General features: G+C 39.2%; 1 protein-coding gene and 2 non-coding genes across 3 annotated transcripts; 1 reads left to right on the forward strand and 2 right to left on the reverse strand.

Annotated features, from left to right (window-relative positions):
* Window positions 1–858: 858 nt before the first annotated feature.
* USPL1 (ubiquitin specific peptidase like 1) lies at window positions 859–13,879 on the forward strand. The gene is made up of 8 exons (XM_062487637.1): window positions 859–1,610; window positions 2,155–2,283; window positions 3,512–4,169; window positions 6,256–6,342; window positions 6,752–6,881; window positions 8,107–8,232; window positions 8,887–9,047; window positions 10,467–13,879. Exons 1-8 carry the CDS (start codon window positions 1,512–1,514, stop codon window positions 12,371–12,373), a joined length of 3,297 nt encoding a protein of 1,098 aa, XP_062343621.1. The 5' UTR covers window positions 859–1,511; the 3' UTR covers window positions 12,374–13,879.
* A 2,775-nt stretch (window positions 13,880–16,654) lies between these two features.
* Window positions 16,655–16,727, reverse strand: TRNAV-AAC (transfer RNA valine (anticodon AAC)). The gene has a single exon. It is a non-coding gene; the product is annotated as a tRNA-Val (tRNA).
* A 241-nt stretch (window positions 16,728–16,968) lies between these two features.
* Window positions 16,969–17,042, reverse strand: TRNAN-GUU (transfer RNA asparagine (anticodon GUU)). The gene has a single exon. It is a non-coding gene; the product is annotated as a tRNA-Asn (tRNA).
* Window positions 17,043–17,521: the final 479 nt, after the last annotated feature.

The following is a 17,521-nucleotide window of genomic DNA, read 5'->3' on the forward strand; positions in this document are numbered from 1 at the left end:
AATAAAAGTCTTTGTTTCAGTATTGTGGTACTGTTGGCTGGGTGATTATAGCTGGGGGAAGTATTGTACATCTCAGAACATCTCATACATCTCAGTATTTAAGCTTTAAAAAGAAAAGCAGAAGTAACAGAAACTGAGCACAACCAGAAAAGAAAACTTGCTTTCCTTTTGAGAGAGCTGATAGGGTAAACAAGGCCTTGCAAAGAAGTAAATATGTTTTGTAAAACCAAGGGCTATGCTTAAAACTGAATAACCTGCAGGTTCTTAATGTTACTAACCTTTTGAGTGTGTGTTGCATTTTTGTGGTGAGAAATTTCTCAGGAGTTTCTGTCATGTGATCTGATTTACTCTGGAGCGTAGAGGCTGCTTCATGCCAAGGAATTAACTAAAAGTCCCTTGGAAAATAAAGTTACGTATTTTAGTATGATATGTTCTATGATAAAAGTTGTTATCTGTACAACTTAAAATATAAAACAAGTCAACTTCCTGGCTAGACTAAATATATGAGAGTTGAGTTGCAGTGTGATAGTGCTGTTGCCACTGTGTGAAAAGTTGGGGTGCTTGTTTTTATACTCCAGCAAGCTTGTGTGCCTTGAGCTAATTAATTAATTTTCACCTTGCATGAGCCCTGGACCATGCTGTTTCTTGTGCACCCTACAACATTACTTTGAAAGCTAAATGTGCTCTAAGGCATAATAAGGATTGATATTTTTATGTTCTTGCCTTCTATGACAACCACTAGTTTCATCAGTCAGGGAATACTGTCTACATGCAGCAGCTGGATAATTCTGAAAAGTGCTGCTGAACACACTGAAAGTATCAATAGGATATAATCTCATTTTGACCCATTCTTAAGTTGTCATGGGGGTCTGATTTGAAATCTGAGTGGTTGTGTTTTTCTGTTGTGCGTTTTTAATTCAGGCTCTGTTGGTTTTTAGCATTCCATGCAGTTCTGCAGGGCCTCTTCTTGCCAAATATTATAAGTAGGTTTAGGTTGAACTAGTATTTACACTGGTCTCAAGAATGCCTGGAGAAATTATTTTTTTGTAGGGAGTTGTTATACTGTATAATAGGGTTGAAAGGATGTCATGGTGTGGGAGATAATGTTTTTCAGTGAAGTAATAAGAAGGGAACAGTTGTGGCTGAAGGAAAGGTACTACCTTGATGACTTTGCAATTCAACAACTTCTCATGCATCTTGAAGAGATATATATCTATTCTAGTTAGTTTCAAGTCAACAGGAGCAGGAGTGGGTCCCTGTAGTTCTTAATTTAAAGTTTTGAGTTCACAGTCTGCACTAGAACAGAAAAAAAAGTAATTTCAGTTTAGGAAATACTCTTCTGAATTAATTTCCACAAATTATGCAAGCTGCATTGTTGGGGTTTTTTTTCCAAACTTCAGCCTAATTATTCTTTAATTGTTTTATTCACTTCTTATTTTTCAGGAGTCTTTGAACAATCCTTAGTGGTCATGACATTGTTACAAGTGACATAAATTAGCCAGTGGCTCAGAATGATGGATACCCAGAAGACTACAAATGGTTTGCAAGTGATTGGAGAAGGGACTGGTATAGGGAAATCGACACTCCACATGGTGGGGTATTTGGGAAAAGTCAGTTGAAACTTGTTTTACATATGTGCAAAGTTCATATTTTTCTCTGTTTTGAGAGATTTTTAATTGGTCTTAATTTAAAAAAATAAATCTCAAAATTATTTTCCACGGAAATCTATAACAATGGCGAAAGATTATTCTAAGTAAATATGTGCCTATGGTTTTTTACTGGCACTATTTTTACAACTGTTTGCATTCCTATGAAAACTGATTCATCTTTCAAAGATCTGAGCTTGTGTTCCCTGGCAATAAGGGTCCTGTGGTTTGGTTCAAGTAGAATAAGATGTGCATAATTGTGTTGTTAAAGACATCTTACTTGAATATTTAAATAAAAGTATAAATTTATTTAAAACATGCTACCAGACAAATATATTAAAAATAATAAAAAAGAAACCAATGTCATTTGCTTTTTTATATTGTATTGTCTTATATTTAGAAGTTGAACAATAATTTTGTACCTTGATAAGTATGTCTTACCTTGGGATAATGTATGAAATACATAAATTTATGCTGCTTTATCTTTCTTGGTTTGTTTTTATTTTAGAACTGTAATCCTGTGGAAACAACTGCACATGAGTATTGTCCAGTCTGCAGAGAGAAGGGTCAGATCCAAGGTTTACGGACTTACCGCCTTAATTTTCAAGAGTCCATTTTCCTTTGTGAAAATCCTCAGGTATTACACTAATAGAGTTTTATTTGGACCTGAAGAGGCCTTTAGCTTCAGCAGTTACTCCCCTCTAAGTCCATGATTTTGTTGGTGGTAAGCAGACTGTTGAAATAGGACCCCTCTATGTCTGTATGCTGCAGGATATTTGCTTGCAAATAGGGAAAAACAGAACTAACCTGGGTATATGCAGTGTTTAGGCATAGGTAGCTACCCTAAAGGATTAAAAAGAGTAGATTAAAATGAAATAAAGAAGACTCATGTAACAAGGGATCGACAGTGGTACTAAATAAATTTTCTAACAAGTCGGAGTAGGTGAATATTTGGTGATCCGTGTAACTAGTGCACAACTCTAGCAGATCTGAGTCTCCCATTATCCCTCCTTTGAGTGTGGGTAATGCAAATTGGTTTATAATTCTAAATACAATGTTTTTATTCCTTTTTTTCTTCTTTTTACTTGTAACTGTAGCTGGATTTCTGTGCTGCTTAATATTTGAGTTGTGATTTTGTACGTCTCTCTTCACTGCTCCATGCATGTGGGGAGGGTATAGCAATTCCAAACAGTAAATGGCCTTAAATTAGTAGAAACTGGACTAGATATGGGTCTCAGAGTTGTTTTTCCCATTTTTCCTGCCTTTAGCTAAGTATAATATAGTTCTAGAGATTGGTAATTGGAATTTGTCTGTATTCTGGTTGCCACCTGTTCATTGAGCTAGCCTGAAAGATACTCTGCCAGTTTGGGCACCAGTAGTGTCAGGCATGAAATGATAATGTCAAATCTGTACCCTAAAGGAATGGATGTAGCAGAATAAGTCAAGAGGACTCTCCTTAGCAAAATTAGGTTCTTTGTAGAGGCTGGAAGAGTTTACTGCAATAGTTGTGTTGAAGTGTTACTGCTGATATATTTATTTCACATTTGCTTGTAAGATAGTGGTGGGATAACACATCATTCCTGTCATACCTATGTTCAGTATATGTACTGATTTAATTAAAATATCACTCTACAGAAGTCCCTGTGGCTGGGTTAGATGGAGGTCTAAGCAAGTTGGCCCACTAGAAGGTGTCCCTGCCCATTGCAGGGGGTTTGGAACTGAAGGGTCTCTAAGGTCCTTTCCAGTCCAAACCATTTTATGATTCTGTGATTCAACTGCATTTTAGAAGTGTGTTTTGTACATTGTTTAGCTCTTGTTCATCTGGATTTGCTTTGTAGATTTCACTGTAATCTTTCTTTCCTTAGTGTATCTACCCACTTGGTTATAAACCATTGAACAGCATAATTACTTCTGCTGGTTCAGAAAATCATCAAGTTCCATCTACTCACACAAAAAGGAAATTGGGTGATAGCAGTGACTTTTCTGCTGTTGAATCAGATCCAAAAAAAGCAAGAACTAACAATGTGCTCAGTGTTGAGCACACCATTAATGCAGACTCCATTGTGAAAGGCTACCAGAATAGTTTGTGTATTCCCAAGGCAAGCCTACATGATGTACTACGAAATGATCAGCAAAACCCTGGCAGCCAGGCGGGGTCCTGCATGCCGAAGGTGGATTTTGAAACAACCACCAAGACCAGCAGCTACCAAGAAAGTCCACCAAAGACTTCTAGTCTCAAAACACAACTATTGCCTAATTCAGAAGTTTTATCAACAGCATCTGAAATTTCACTCAGAGAGGATAAAGGCTCCACTAGTAACAGAGATTTGTGTCTTCAGTGGAGAAACATACGTAATCTTTGTTGGTTAGACTGTATTTTGTCAGCACTGGTACACTTGGAAACATTAAAATCTGCTGTAGCAGAAGAATATAACGATGGAAAATGTTTACTCCAGAAGCTCTTAACAAAGTATAATCAAGCATCTATTCTTCTGAATACCTGTAAAAGGAGTAAAGTAAAAGGTGAGTAAATATAGCTGCTGTTTTCTCATAGTCAGAGTGATTTTCTACAAAGATGTGGAATTTAGTACAGTGCACTTATATAGGCCTCCGTTCTATTTCAAGATACAGCTATTACCATGAATTTGCAGAGTATTGTGCTTTATCTAGTAAAATCCTGGTAACATCTGAAATTGTTTTTCTTGGGGCAAACATGCAGTCTTTGAAGGCATCAAACAGCAAGCATCTCTCAAATTTTTTTGTCATATCCAACATAAAGATATTATGAATTATTTATGTAGTTCACCCTCACTTTGTTTCTTTCCCCTCTGTTGGTTAACATGTTAGGATACTGTTCTAATCTTGATCTTCAAAACAATTTCTCTTGTGGTTTATATCCTTGTGTAAATGGGCAGTTGCCTTGTCACACCAAAAACAGTTAAGATGGGAATGCAAGTTCTTTTCTGGCTCCAGCTGTGCTCGTTGAAGGAATGGTTCCCCTGAGGTCTGCAAGCTGCTGTAGATGACAGTGTTTCCTAACCTGCTTCAGTCAGAAGCAGTCAAACACGTTAACCTGGATCATATGGTCTGGAAGGGGTTAATGAGTACTCAAGTTAACAGGTCAGCTCAACTTAACACGTTGGAGGACTGTAACTGAGGAGGATGTGTCACTGTATTCTACTGGTGGGTCCTTTAGTCATTTTCTTATCTGTGGATTCTGTTTTCAGACACCTAAACTAAGATCGTGGGGTTTTAATTTTTCTTGAACTGGACCATTGGTGTCATAAGTCTAAGCTTCTAAGGTATTATCTGTTATTGAAAGAAAAAAGCTCTCTGGTTAGCCAGTACCTCTCCTGAATTTCAGTGGACATTCTGTTGGACTGGAACAGTCCTAGGTAACTTTTGAATAAGATCCTATCTTTCCTGGAAAATAGAATGTGTATCAAAAATAGTTTAATTCATGTTACAAAGCAGGGAGAAAAACCCAAAATATTCAGAACTAGTTAATCTACTGTGCTTGCCAAGAAATCAGGCTGCTTGAGTTTAGGTGCTCAGCTGTTAACTGGGAAGCCCTCTGCCATCCTAAAACCTGTCAGAGATGTTTTTCTTTGCTGGGCTATGTTTGCAAAGGAGCTCTGGTGTGCAGTAACCCTTAAATGGGAATGTTAAGTGTTGGAATACGGTGTTGGTTTGAAAGAACTTAAACCTTTTCATTTCAATTGCTGCAAAACAAATTAGTTTATTTGGGTAATAGTGGAGAGCGGATTGGATGAAGAGTATTTTTTTGGAGAATAGGTGTAGAATTCATTCTGCTCTCCTGTATAATTTTATAGTATCTTTTGCATACAGCTGCTTTTAAAAGCAATCAAAAGCAATATAGCCATGAGAAACTTAATTTCTTTTTTTCTATACACAGTTCATATGTAATAAGCAGTTTCAGCAGCTATTCTGTATATTTTCTTTAATTTCTGCAGGTTATGATCATGATTGTGTAGTAAAAGTAATGTTCTTGCTTGTGCTTAAAGAATGTATTTGTGTTTAAACCACATGCAAAATTAAAATACTAAGATATATAAAGTAAAAAGTTATTTTAAAATTTAAAATTATTTTTATTGTTTTAAAGGCTCACTTAGGAAATTGGTATTTAATCTGAGACAATGCATGTTTTATTATTTGAATTGTATAACCTTAGAAAGCATGTAAGCAAATTTTTGTGCTTTTGGTCTTAATGCTTAAGTTTTAGAATTTTCTTTCAATCTCTGAATCTTCAGGATTTGTAATGTGTGGTCACACTGTCCTTAAAAATTTTTGCTACAAAGCTGTTAGTGCAGGCTCTTAGTCATAATTTAAGTCAGAGCAAGTAGTTTTTAGTCAGCAGACTGCAGCAAACTGTGAGTAACTTGTGTAAATTTTTCTCTAATATTCAAATCGATTAATACCAAGAATTGGCTGTTCTACCAACAAGTCTTAGGCAAGTATGGGTCACTATGAAAGCCACTGGTTTGCAGAGAGGGAGTGCATGTTAGGGGCACATGTGTGTGTGGAAAGGTGTGGGGCATGTTACATGACTACATGAAGACGTGTGGAATTTTTTTTTTTTTTTATTTAGAAGTTCTTCCAAAAGCAGAAGCTCAGCTCAATGAAATCAGAAATGAAATGTTTACAGAACTCCAACCTCAGCTGAGGTGTGAATTGGGTAAGTAATTAGTGCAGCATTTCAGTAATTACTTTCAGGAAACCCTAGATGTAAAGCGTTTTATGTCATACACAGAAGTATATGTTTATGTATGCTTACAAGAAAGTTTGGAAATACATTTGTTTCTGTTGGTGACTTGCACATACTTTACAGTATGATCAGCTGGTTTATCCTTTGCTCATTTTGATTTTTAGAGGGCAGATAATCTCTGTAATTGTACTGTAGTCATGACATTGTCACTGATAACATAATAATATGGATCACTGCTTTTGCTGTGAGAATTACAAATAGAGCCTTGAAATAATAACTGAAATTAAATCATAGTAATAAGCTTATCTTCTTCTTTTTGAGGTACTTAAAGGTGATTTCTGATATTTAGTAACCATTTTTTTCTGCCCCATCTTTGAAGGTAATGTGGAGAATCCAGTGTTTGCACTTCAGCAACTCTTAAAAGTGGATCAACAAGCTGAGAACCTATTCTTGCATTCCTTTTCATGGAAGTTTGAATGTATACATTGTCACCACAAATACCAGGACCGGTGAGATTTTTATATAAGTAGCTTCTATATAGCTGTTCTAATTTACTTATTTAAATCTGTATATAATAGTTGGTTTTCTTCAGATTTCTAGGTTTAAGCTTGTTGTTGAAGTTTTACATGGTCTGTTTTTTCATTTGCAAATAGTTTACTGCTATTCCATGTCTTAAGCAACCATTTTATCAATTAATTAAGAGAGAAACAATAGGTAACCATCTTGAGTCTCTGGACATGCTCACTGATGTTTTGCTGAGATTATACAAATTGTTGTGGTTTTAAAGAATGGATGCCTATTACACTTCTGCTATTGAGAAATGCCTGGAATATTCACTTGGGTTACAAAGAATCAGAGATTGTCTAACATAGTGTATCTGTTTTAAAATAGTGCTGCAGGGGAGTAATTTCTTGAGAATTGATTTAGTTCTGTGTAGCCGCAGGTACAAGCTCATAATTTAGGCTTCTTTTAGAATCAGCAGGAAAAGAGAGACACCTTCAGAAGACAGTTCATTTTATTTGAAAAAAACATCTGTTTCTCTCCACTATCTTAGGTTTATATAATAAAATTCTAGATCCCCAAGTGAAATGAGATTAATTCTGTCTGTTACTCTGGAAAGTCCTGATTAATAGGATGTCTTCAAGAGCCTTTGCTACATTCTGTGCTTTTTCAAAAGTTGAAAAGTGTAGTTTTGGTTGAATATAGAGGAGGTCCTTTCTGTGGCTAATGAATGAATAAACTATTTTACTTCACTTTAATATCCCGTACATGGTATTTTCATACAACGTAACCTCTGCATAATCTCTGCTATGAATGTACTGGCTTTTAAAAACAAGACCTTGTATAATATGGATTCTCAGGTAATTTGTTGCTGCTTTCTTCTCTTCTTGAGATTCTGTATTAGCTATTAAATAAGGCAAATCCTGGTGAAAGCTCTGTCTTATGTTGGAAAGGAAACAGAGATAACAGTAAAAGGGAACAAAAGCAAATGATGTGAAACTGAAGGCCACGGGGATGCTGAAAACAAGTTGTGACTGATGCTGTTTGGCAAAACTGAATTCAGGGCTGACTTAGATGTGATGCTGTGACAGTGAATTCCACACAAATGGCATGAACATGAATAGTATCTGAGTTTGCTATAATGTTTTTATGACTTGTTACCTGGTGAAGTATGTATATTTATTGTTTTCTGATTACCAACTTGGCTTGCTCTTTTAATGTGTGTGTGTCCAGATTGAAGAAAACACTAACAACATTTACAAATGTAATCCCTGACTGGCATCCTCTTAACGCTGTTCATATTGGACCATGTATTATTTGTGGTAGTACGTCTCAAAGACGACAGATGATCCTGGAAAAGTGAGTTTGAATATATTGACTTGAAAGTAACATACATAAAGTTCTGATACTTCATTTATTGAACCTATGACTTCTGAAACCAAACTATTATTGTGGGTTTGCAGAGATTCTGAACCTTAAACTCTGATCAGTACTCGCTTTTAAAGATTTTAGATCATTCTTAAAAGATGAAATAGCGAATAGTGTTTACTAATCGTGAAGCAGAGAAGTGTTTAACATGCTGACCAGCACATGTGTTTGAGCTAGGTCATAAATACTTAACTATCGAGTAGTAAATACAGACAAATGATATCCAGTGTCAGCCTTTTCAACAGTCCCTGCTATGGATAAAAGTTGTTTGATCATTTGTTTACTTACTTGACTTGGGAGCAATGTCCCTTGCTACTGTGTTTATGGCACAGCAGTGGTTTTTGTCAGCTTTTCCCCACTCCCTGAATCCTTTCTTTGTTGTTGTTTTTTTTCCCCCTAATCTATAATTAAATGGAATATCCAGTTGGGGTAGTCTTTCCCCTTTGTGAGTATGAGGAAGAGTCTGTGAGGAAGTAGAATAGTAAGGGCAGAACCACATACTATTACAGATGTCTTACTTTTTCATTAGGAGCTTTTGCCACTGTTTTGTTGTAATAAACTGGTTCTTTGTTGTTTCTTTGTCAGAGTACCCTCAATATTAATGTTACATTTTGTGGAAGGCTTGCCACATAACAACCTGGAGAAATATTCGTTTAAATTTGAGCAAGACACCTACCAAATAACATCTGTTGTTCAGTACCAAACAGATAAGAAGCACTTCATAAGCTGGTCTTTGAATCCTGATGGTAAGAATCACAGAATGGGTCAGGTTGGACGGGACTACAGGGGATCATCCAACTTCCCTGCTCAAGCAGGGTCATCCCAGAGCTCATGGCACTGGATGGCATCCAAATGGTCCTTGAATATTTCCTGTGAAGAAATTCTGCAACCTCTCTGGGCATTCTGTTCCAGTGTGTGGTCACTGCACAGTAAAGAAGTTCTTCCTCATGTTCAGGTGGAACTTTCTGTATGTCAGTCTCTGCCCGTTGCCTCTTGTCCTATAGCTCAGCACTGCTGAGCAGAGCCTGGGTCTGTCCTCTGACACCTCCCTCCAAATACTTATAGGCACTGATGAGTCTACATTTCATGAGTCTACATGAAATATTTTATGGGTTACAGCAGTAGTCTCAACCATTGATACATAACAACAGAGATTTCTTTTGTCTGTATTCTAAGCTTCATATTAAAATGTTGCAAATAACTGGGGGGACTTGTTTCTCAGAGTGAAGGTTTTGGGTTGGTTTAACTGCACTGTGCTGTCTTAAAGTGCATTTACTGGAAAAATAATTTGGCTATAGAGATTTTTTTTTTCCTTCATAGCTTCATAAAAGTTAAAAAATCCAGTCTGACCATGACTGTGGAACAAATAGTATTGTTTATTTTTAAACCAGTGATTCACCCATTCTTGGCTGGAAGCAAGGTAACCTATGGTACTATGAGCAGTTAATGAAGTTGCTTTTTATATCTGAACTTTATGGCACTTCAGGGGTGGGAGGCACAAATCCATGTTAGAAACATTACTAATGGTAAGATGGTTCTACCACTGATAGAAGATCCATAATCAGAGAAGGTGAAAAGGTTTGATAGTTATGCCTCTTTAGAGAGCATGGGGTGCAGTCTTATGAGGTGTGACAATACTGCCAGAAATGAAAAAGAAAAGGGAAGAGGAAACAGCTGAGAAATGCCTGGTTAAGAACCTCCTATATGTCATACATATCTCTATTAAAATTCTTGAAGCTGTAAAATATTCTTTCATGATCTATGAACAGTTTGCAAATAATGAGACAAGGGTATTAAAATGCGAAGTTTCTTTTTAGCCCCTGTGCTTCCTACCCAGGCAGTGAAAAGGTCTACAGAGAAAATTAATTTGAGAGGTGGTTCTTAACTAAGACTTGTGAGGGTATTTTCAGACAAGATTTTTCAGCCAAAAAAACCCCTTAGCTAGCTTTGTTTTATGGTTCACCTACTCTGACCTGTAATAATGCTGCAAGTTCTTCTTGTATTTGATCTCTTTACAGTAGAAGTCTCACAGTTTTCTCTGGAGGAAGAAAAACCTCTATTTTCTGCTTGTCAGGGGAATGGGTTAATAAAAATACTTGACAAGTGTGAGGATAGTGACAAATTTTAAAAGTCTCTGAGTCTCTGCACTGGTTTCTATTTTTCAGGAACTTGGCTTGAATGTGATGATTTAAAGGGTCCATACTGCAAGAGACATAAAATATTTGAAGTTCCTGCTTCAGAGATTCGTATTGTTATCTGGGAAAAGAAAGCATCTCGTGTGCCAGAAGAACTGAATTCACAGTTCGAAAGTAAAAATAGTGAAGTTTTTTCTCTTAATAATGTACATTCAGATTCCACAGTGTTGCATTGTGGTTTTGATAGCACAGTCTGCAAAACACCTGCAGAACACCACAAAGAGGATTCTGTGAGGGCTCCAGAGAAGAAAAAGCAGCAAGTAGCTGAGGAGGAAAGTATTGTTCATCATGGCTTAGAAAACCTGGCAGATGGTGATCTTGTAACACTGATGCTTGAAGAAGTTCTAGTTGACTCGGAAGATAAATTGCTGCCTAACGGACGGATGGTGGGAAATAACCTTCTTGATGGATGGGGCACACCACAACAGCAGGAACCAGCTTTTTCACTTAGCACTCCATATGCAGGAGAGTTTGCTGGAACTAGTCTAGCTCTGAACAATAAATCCATGTTATATGAAAATTCTAGTATTTGCTTACCTCTAGAAGAGTTGAACCCTGTAAATATTACTCCTCCTGTGCCCAAAAAACATGACCCTGATTCATCTGACTCATCGCTTTCTCAATTAAATGACAGAACTAATTTAGCTAACAGAGAACATGGATTAAATTCTGAACTACTGCTAAACAAGAAGCTGTTAGCAGTAGAGAATACTACACAAAAATCACCTGACTTGAGAGATGCAAGCAAAACTGAAGTTAATTCTCAAGCTGCAAGTTCTTCTGGTGCCAGTAATTCAGTTCAGCCCTCACACAAATACCAAAAAGGAGGATTTGTTGGAGGCTGGATAAAGAAATTATTAAGCAAGAATACTCCTTTTTTGCCTTCAAGTGCCTCAGCTCTTGAGAATGAGAGAAGTTGCAAAACTCCCTCAGTGCAAAAAATAAGTGAAGTTCGGCTGCCAATTAAGGGTGCAAGTAACTTTGGTGGATTTCAAAGCAGAGGTACAAAGAAAACAGCTAAGACCCCAAAGTTGCTGGCTCCTCAGAGCAATAATACTCATCCTTCATCAAATTTCAATGGATTTTCTCAAAGCAGTAGTCTTCCAGCAGCAAATCACACCAGTGTTGTAGGTCCAGCTTGGAATAAGTCAGAAAGTACGTTGGGTACCTCAGGTAAAGTGACTCAGTTCCCTTCTTTGCCTGGCTATAACTGTGGTAAGGCAGAAGAGTCAGACAGTGACAAAACAAAAAGGCTTCGCCTAAAATTGTTAAAAAAACTTAATGCTAAAAAGAAGAAGTTGGCTTCACTGGATAGATTAGCAGTGGAACAGATGAAACAGGAAAAACTTGTGAGTGGTGACATAAGCACCCCATCGCTGACTGAATCTAAAAACGACAGCGAGTTATTGCAGAGCTTTTTTAGGGAACTGCAGTATCAGATGGATGTCCCAGGTAATGAATCTGGATTTAATGCAAATGCTGTGCCAGGCTGCACTGTCCCTGATAACACTGATGAAATACTGGCGGAATTACTGTCCCCTACTTCAACTGTCACTTCCTTGGAGGCTCCAAAGAGCGAAGATGAGTGTATGTACATGGAGATGGTGCACAGCAGTGTGGCAACGACCGTGCCCCATGAGAGCACCAGTGTGCCACAGGCAGTACTGACAAGCAAGGACCACAATTGCTACAGTCCTGTAAAAGACACTAATTCTGAGCCTGATGCAATAAACAAACACAGTGTGAAAAAACTTTCTTTTGAAAGTCCTACGAGAGATGATATCCTTGAAGATCTGTTCTCCATTTCAGCACCAAGCTCAGTGGCAGGTGACATAGATTTACCTCATTTTGATGAAACTCTGTTTGAAGCTTGGTAAATACTCAGTTTCTTGGGTTTAAGTATTTTTCAGTATTATGTATATTTTGAAACAAAGCACTACTAAATTATATTTTATAACTAGTTTAATTGCACACTGACTGTACTTGAACAATGTACATTTGAGGGATTTTTTTCTTAATATTTTATTGTAACAAGCAAATCAGGGTTTAATGAATTTTATTTTTTCTGAGATGCAGTTATTTTAGCTGTCAGATATTATTTTTAATTAAAAGCTCCTATGAGTCTTAATTTTTGCTGCTTTTAATAGGAAAACTTCCATACTGTAGTGAATTTGAGTTTTGTAGTCTTGATGATGTAATGGTGCAAGAAATAATATTTTTGTAGTGGTGATTTTCCACTCAACTCCTGAAGTTATTTTATCTAACATTTTAAAAAAATTTACCTTCTGTAATTTGGGAATTTTGGGTCCTCTTATTTGAAGATCATTTGTAACATAAACTTTAGGCTGGCATTCAATTCCTTACAGAATTACTGTTCTGCAAGCTCATGCTGATATATACACCCCTTGGATCCAAGAAAAGGTGGATATACGGTAGAAATTTTTCTATTTAAAGTTACAGCACCTAGTGAGTTTTCATCCTGAGCAACTGCAAATATAACTTGGTAGAATATCTTCTGAGCCATTTTTTTTTAAAAGTAGAATTAGTAAGATTCAGTCCAGAGTTTGCATCACTAAGAAGGAATATCAGATGTACCTGTTAGTTTTTCATATCTGCAAAAATATTTAATAAAATAAATATTTCTTAGAAATTATTTAACTGTAAGTTAATGCCTGTTATTTGTCACTTGGAGTTTTTCATTACTCAGGCAGTGCACCCTTGACCATATGTGAGATGCCAAGGAGAGGCAAAGGTCAGTAAGAAGAAAGTAATGGAAAAATATGGCAAGACAGCAGTGAGTAAGCAGGGGGATTCACACTTAATGTTTTTGGATTTGTACAGATTTCATTTTGCTAGACTGGAGTCTTTTTTAAATGCATAGACACAAAGATTATGGTATTATATGCCAAGTTAGATTAGCTGTACGTTTTTCTTGTTCTTGGAAATAAGAAGGATTTTATCAGCAAGTCTTGATATGTTTAGATATCTTCCCTATTTTTTTTGATTGTTTTAGATCCCAAGTTCGAAACATTAAATGCTCAGTCTTACTTTTCCAGTAAATGCAGTTGAACGTAATTATAAGTCATAGCTACAGACTCTAATGGTCTTGGATTGTTTGAACTAGGTTAAAAAAGTGTTTGAAAAACTATCAGTGGCCCTGAACTCACCATGTCATCTTATTTCTGCAGTTGGGTACATTGTTATCAAACTGGTACTTCAGGCAGTGAATGTTTTAATTTTTGAAATTTAAGTTATTGTGAAGAACTTGAGCTTTTTCTTTGTTTTAAATACTGTAATTGGTAATGCTATGATACAAAACAAATGAATGGATTCTGAATGTTAAGGGCTGGTGTACTGCTTGTGAAATGTTTGCCTGTTTGTGATTCCCTAATTAAAACAAACAAAAAAAAAGCTGACCAAAATGAGTTTGATTTATTCCATGAATGGGTTGCAATGACCTGGGTCTGTGACATGGGAGCTCCTTCACCAGTGGTTTGGGACATGACACAGACCCAGGGTGAGTAAAGCAGCGAGCCCAGGGTTGGTGGTGCAGAATGCACAGGGCAGCAGGAGGAAGAGACCCTGCTAGAATATGAGGAGGTCCTGGTGGACCCTGCTGGAGAGGTTTATAATGAGGTTCATGGCAGAGGAGGGAGGGTGTGGGGGCACACCTGCTGTACAGATACACCTAGACAGAAGCAAGGATCTCTGGTCACCACTGGTACCCCCTCCACAAAGCCAAGTTGGGAGTGTTTGGGGTCTGCAGCTGCATGGGATTCAATGTGGATGCAGGTATATATAGAAGCTCCAAGAGCAAACACATAGCACTTGTGATTAAAGTAGGTATGAAAATAAATCTGTTGGTGCTGCATGTTCCTGGCTGCCATTTTTTTTCTGAAACAGAAAACTAAAGATGATGCAGTGCATATTTGCTTGTTTCCTTAAATGTCTTACTGCCTCCAATCCTGTGCAAGTGAGATTTCAGCTGAGGTTGGTTGAAAACCCCGTGACCAAAGAAACTGGTTGACATTTGAAATGTTACTGGGTGTTTTATATTAAGAGTAGATTTTTAATGGAGCTGTTAATTTGCCATTAATAAAATACAAAGTATTGTAGTAGTTTTCTGTCAATTGGAAATACACTAGGTGGGCATAAAGCAAGTACAGGTAGTGATTAGAAGCTGGCCACTGTGTTAGGAAGGTTTTATCAGTGTTCTAGGGTAAATTTCCCAAAGTCGTAATGGCTTTGAGCACTGCCATCTTCACCACTACCCCATGTCCCCAAATGCCACGTCGACATTTTTTTGAACAGTTCCAGAGATGGTGACTCCACTTCCATGGGCAGTGTCTTCCAATTCCTAACCATCCTTTCCAAGAGGGGGTTTCTCCTAACATCTAAGCTAACCTCCCGTGGCCCAACTGAAACTATTTCCTCTCATCCTGTCTCTTATTACCTAAGAGAAAAGGCCTGCCCCCCACCTGGCTACACTCTCTTTTCAAGTAGTTGTAGAGAGCAGTAAGGTCCCCCTCTTGAGCCTCCTTTTCTCCAGGCTAAACGCCCTCAGCTGCTCCTCACAGGACTTGTGTTCCAGACCCTTCCCCAGCTCCGTTGCCCTTCTCTGGACACGCTCCAGCCCCTCAATGTCTTCCTTGCAGTGAGGGGCCCAGAACTGAGCACAGGATTGGAGCTGTGGCCTCAGCAGTGCCCAGCACAGGGGGACGGTCACTGCCCTGCTCCTGCTGCCCACACCACTGCTGATCCAGGACAGGATGACAATGGCCTTCTTGGCCACCTGGGCACAGCTGGTTCACATCCTGCTGCTGTTTGCCAGCACCCCCAGGTCCTTTTCCACCAGGCATCTTCCCAGCCACTCTGCCCCAGCCTGTAGCACTGCCTGGGGTTGTTGTGACCCAAGTGCAGGACGCTGCACTTGGCCTTGTTGAACCTCACACAATTGGCCTCAGCTCTTTAATCCAGCATGTCCAGATCCCTCTGCAGAGTCTTACTAGTCTGTGTCTTTTGATTGGGGAAAGGCATAATCATGGTATTCAGAGTTTGGAATCAGCTGTGAAGAGATGGTGCTGTGATTCAGATCTTATTACTTGAATGATGATACATTCAAACACTTGTTATAACACAGGAAAGGGTGAAAAACAGGGCTGCCTTCTTGCATCCTGCCTACAATAAACCAATACATCTGCAAAAGAGCTGCCTGGATGGATTTCTAGCTGTATACCTGCTAGAGCACTGTTCTAGAAATTTATTGTAGTGCCGATTACAAATCTGATTTTGATCCTAATGTTTTTCATGGCTGACTATTGCCATTTATTCTTCCATCGCTGCTTTTTGCTTTAAGTAATTATTCCCTTCCTAACAATATATCAGCAAGAGCCATTTTGTCTTGTCTGTGTTCCTTTTGCAAAGCTAAACAGCTGCTCTTGATGTGAGCCCCTTCATGCTCAGAGCAAAGCACATTGCCTTTTGAGCAGCTTGTGCTCAAAAGTGTGTGCTGTGCTTTGATGTTCACCAGGATTTGGTCTCTGAGTGGAAGAATTTCCAGTCTAAGTATGGATCTAAGACAGCATGCAGGCAGAGCTATAGAGAAGGTTAGTGGGATAACAAGGCTGATGGAGTTTGAGGCGTTTTAAGTTTTACACTGCTGTGCACACAGTGTGGTTGTTTGCGAGGGAGATGCTGAAGTTGCACAGCCCAGGAGAACACGGTGCAGCCACAGGCTCACCGAGGAGAGGAAATGCTGGGAAACGAGTGTAAGGAAGTACAATGGGCCGGGTGTTTCCACCTGGGTCTCTATTACTCTTGTAATGCAAGTTACTATCTAAAGGGGCTTCTGTAATGCCCACGGCAAGTGGTTGTAGTTTTTGTCCCAAGTTTTATGATGACGTTCAGACTGTTTCAGCTGTGACTCGTTTCCCCTCCTCCGGGCGATCTTTCCAGGGGAAAATGCGTTTTCCGAGGGGTCTGTGCATGGCAATGAAGCGGAGCTGGAGCAGCCCCCAACCCTTGCCTGGCGGCCGCGCGCCCTCTCCCACTCCCGGGCGGGAAACGTGTCCCACATCAACCGCTGTTAGTAGGGAGAAGCAGGAAACACGGCCGCGGTGACACGGGAAGGGAAAAAGAAAGAAAGGAAAGAAAAGTGGTGTTTCCGCCCGGTTTCGAACCGGGGACCTTTCGCGTGTTAGGCGAACGTGATAACCACTACACTACGGAAACTCCCGTTGGATAAGTGCTCTCCTGCAGTCCCCCTTGGCCAATTGGAGCAAGCAGCTGGAGCCCCTGCGTGAATACATGTTGTGAGTGAAGTTCCTCTCGGCGGGCCAGGAGGAGCGAGCTCCTGGAGCCAAAAGCGGGTCTCGAGCAGTTCCCGTCGGAACAAAGGTTACAGCCGCCGTCTCTCGCAGGAAAGAGTGGAACAAAAAAAACCACAGGGCGCTCCAACAAAAGAATCGCGCCCCGTCCCTGGGTGGGCTCGAACCACCAACCTTTCGGTTAACAGCCGAACGCGCTAACCGATTGCGCCACAGAGACGCGCAGCTGCCTGTCTTGTCGAGCCGTGGCTGAGTCCCGCGGTCCTGGGGCGGGCTCCCTGTTCTTTTGTGTTCTTGTTCCTCCTCGCTCCTTCGGGGGGGCTGCGCGGGTTGGGGTTTTTTCATCGCCAGCTTTGGGGACTGATTGCTTTTTTTAATCTGAAAAAACGGTCCTTCCTTTGCTTTGCTTTTTGTTTTCTCTGTGGCCCTTTCTGTTTGTTTTCCTGAGGGATGGGGAAAGAGTGAATGAGCAGAAAAATGTAGTGGCTGAAGTTCTGCCTGTTGGTGGGACGGTTGCAAATGGAAGCCTGAAAGCTGATGTCCGAGACAGCTCAGCTGGCAAGAGGAAGCTCTGAAAGTATGTGCCAAGGATGAGGAAGGCAAAAATTAGCATTGCCGTGTTATTAAGGTGGTCAAGGGATCCAACATCTTTCCTTCTGATAATTACAGTACCAAAAGGGGTAGTTGTGACCAGAGACT

This window comes from Cinclus cinclus, chromosome 2 (assembly GCF_963662255.1).
Source record: "Cinclus cinclus chromosome 2, bCinCin1.1, whole genome shotgun sequence".
NCBI classification, from domain to species: domain Eukaryota; kingdom Metazoa; phylum Chordata; class Aves; order Passeriformes; family Cinclidae; genus Cinclus; species Cinclus cinclus.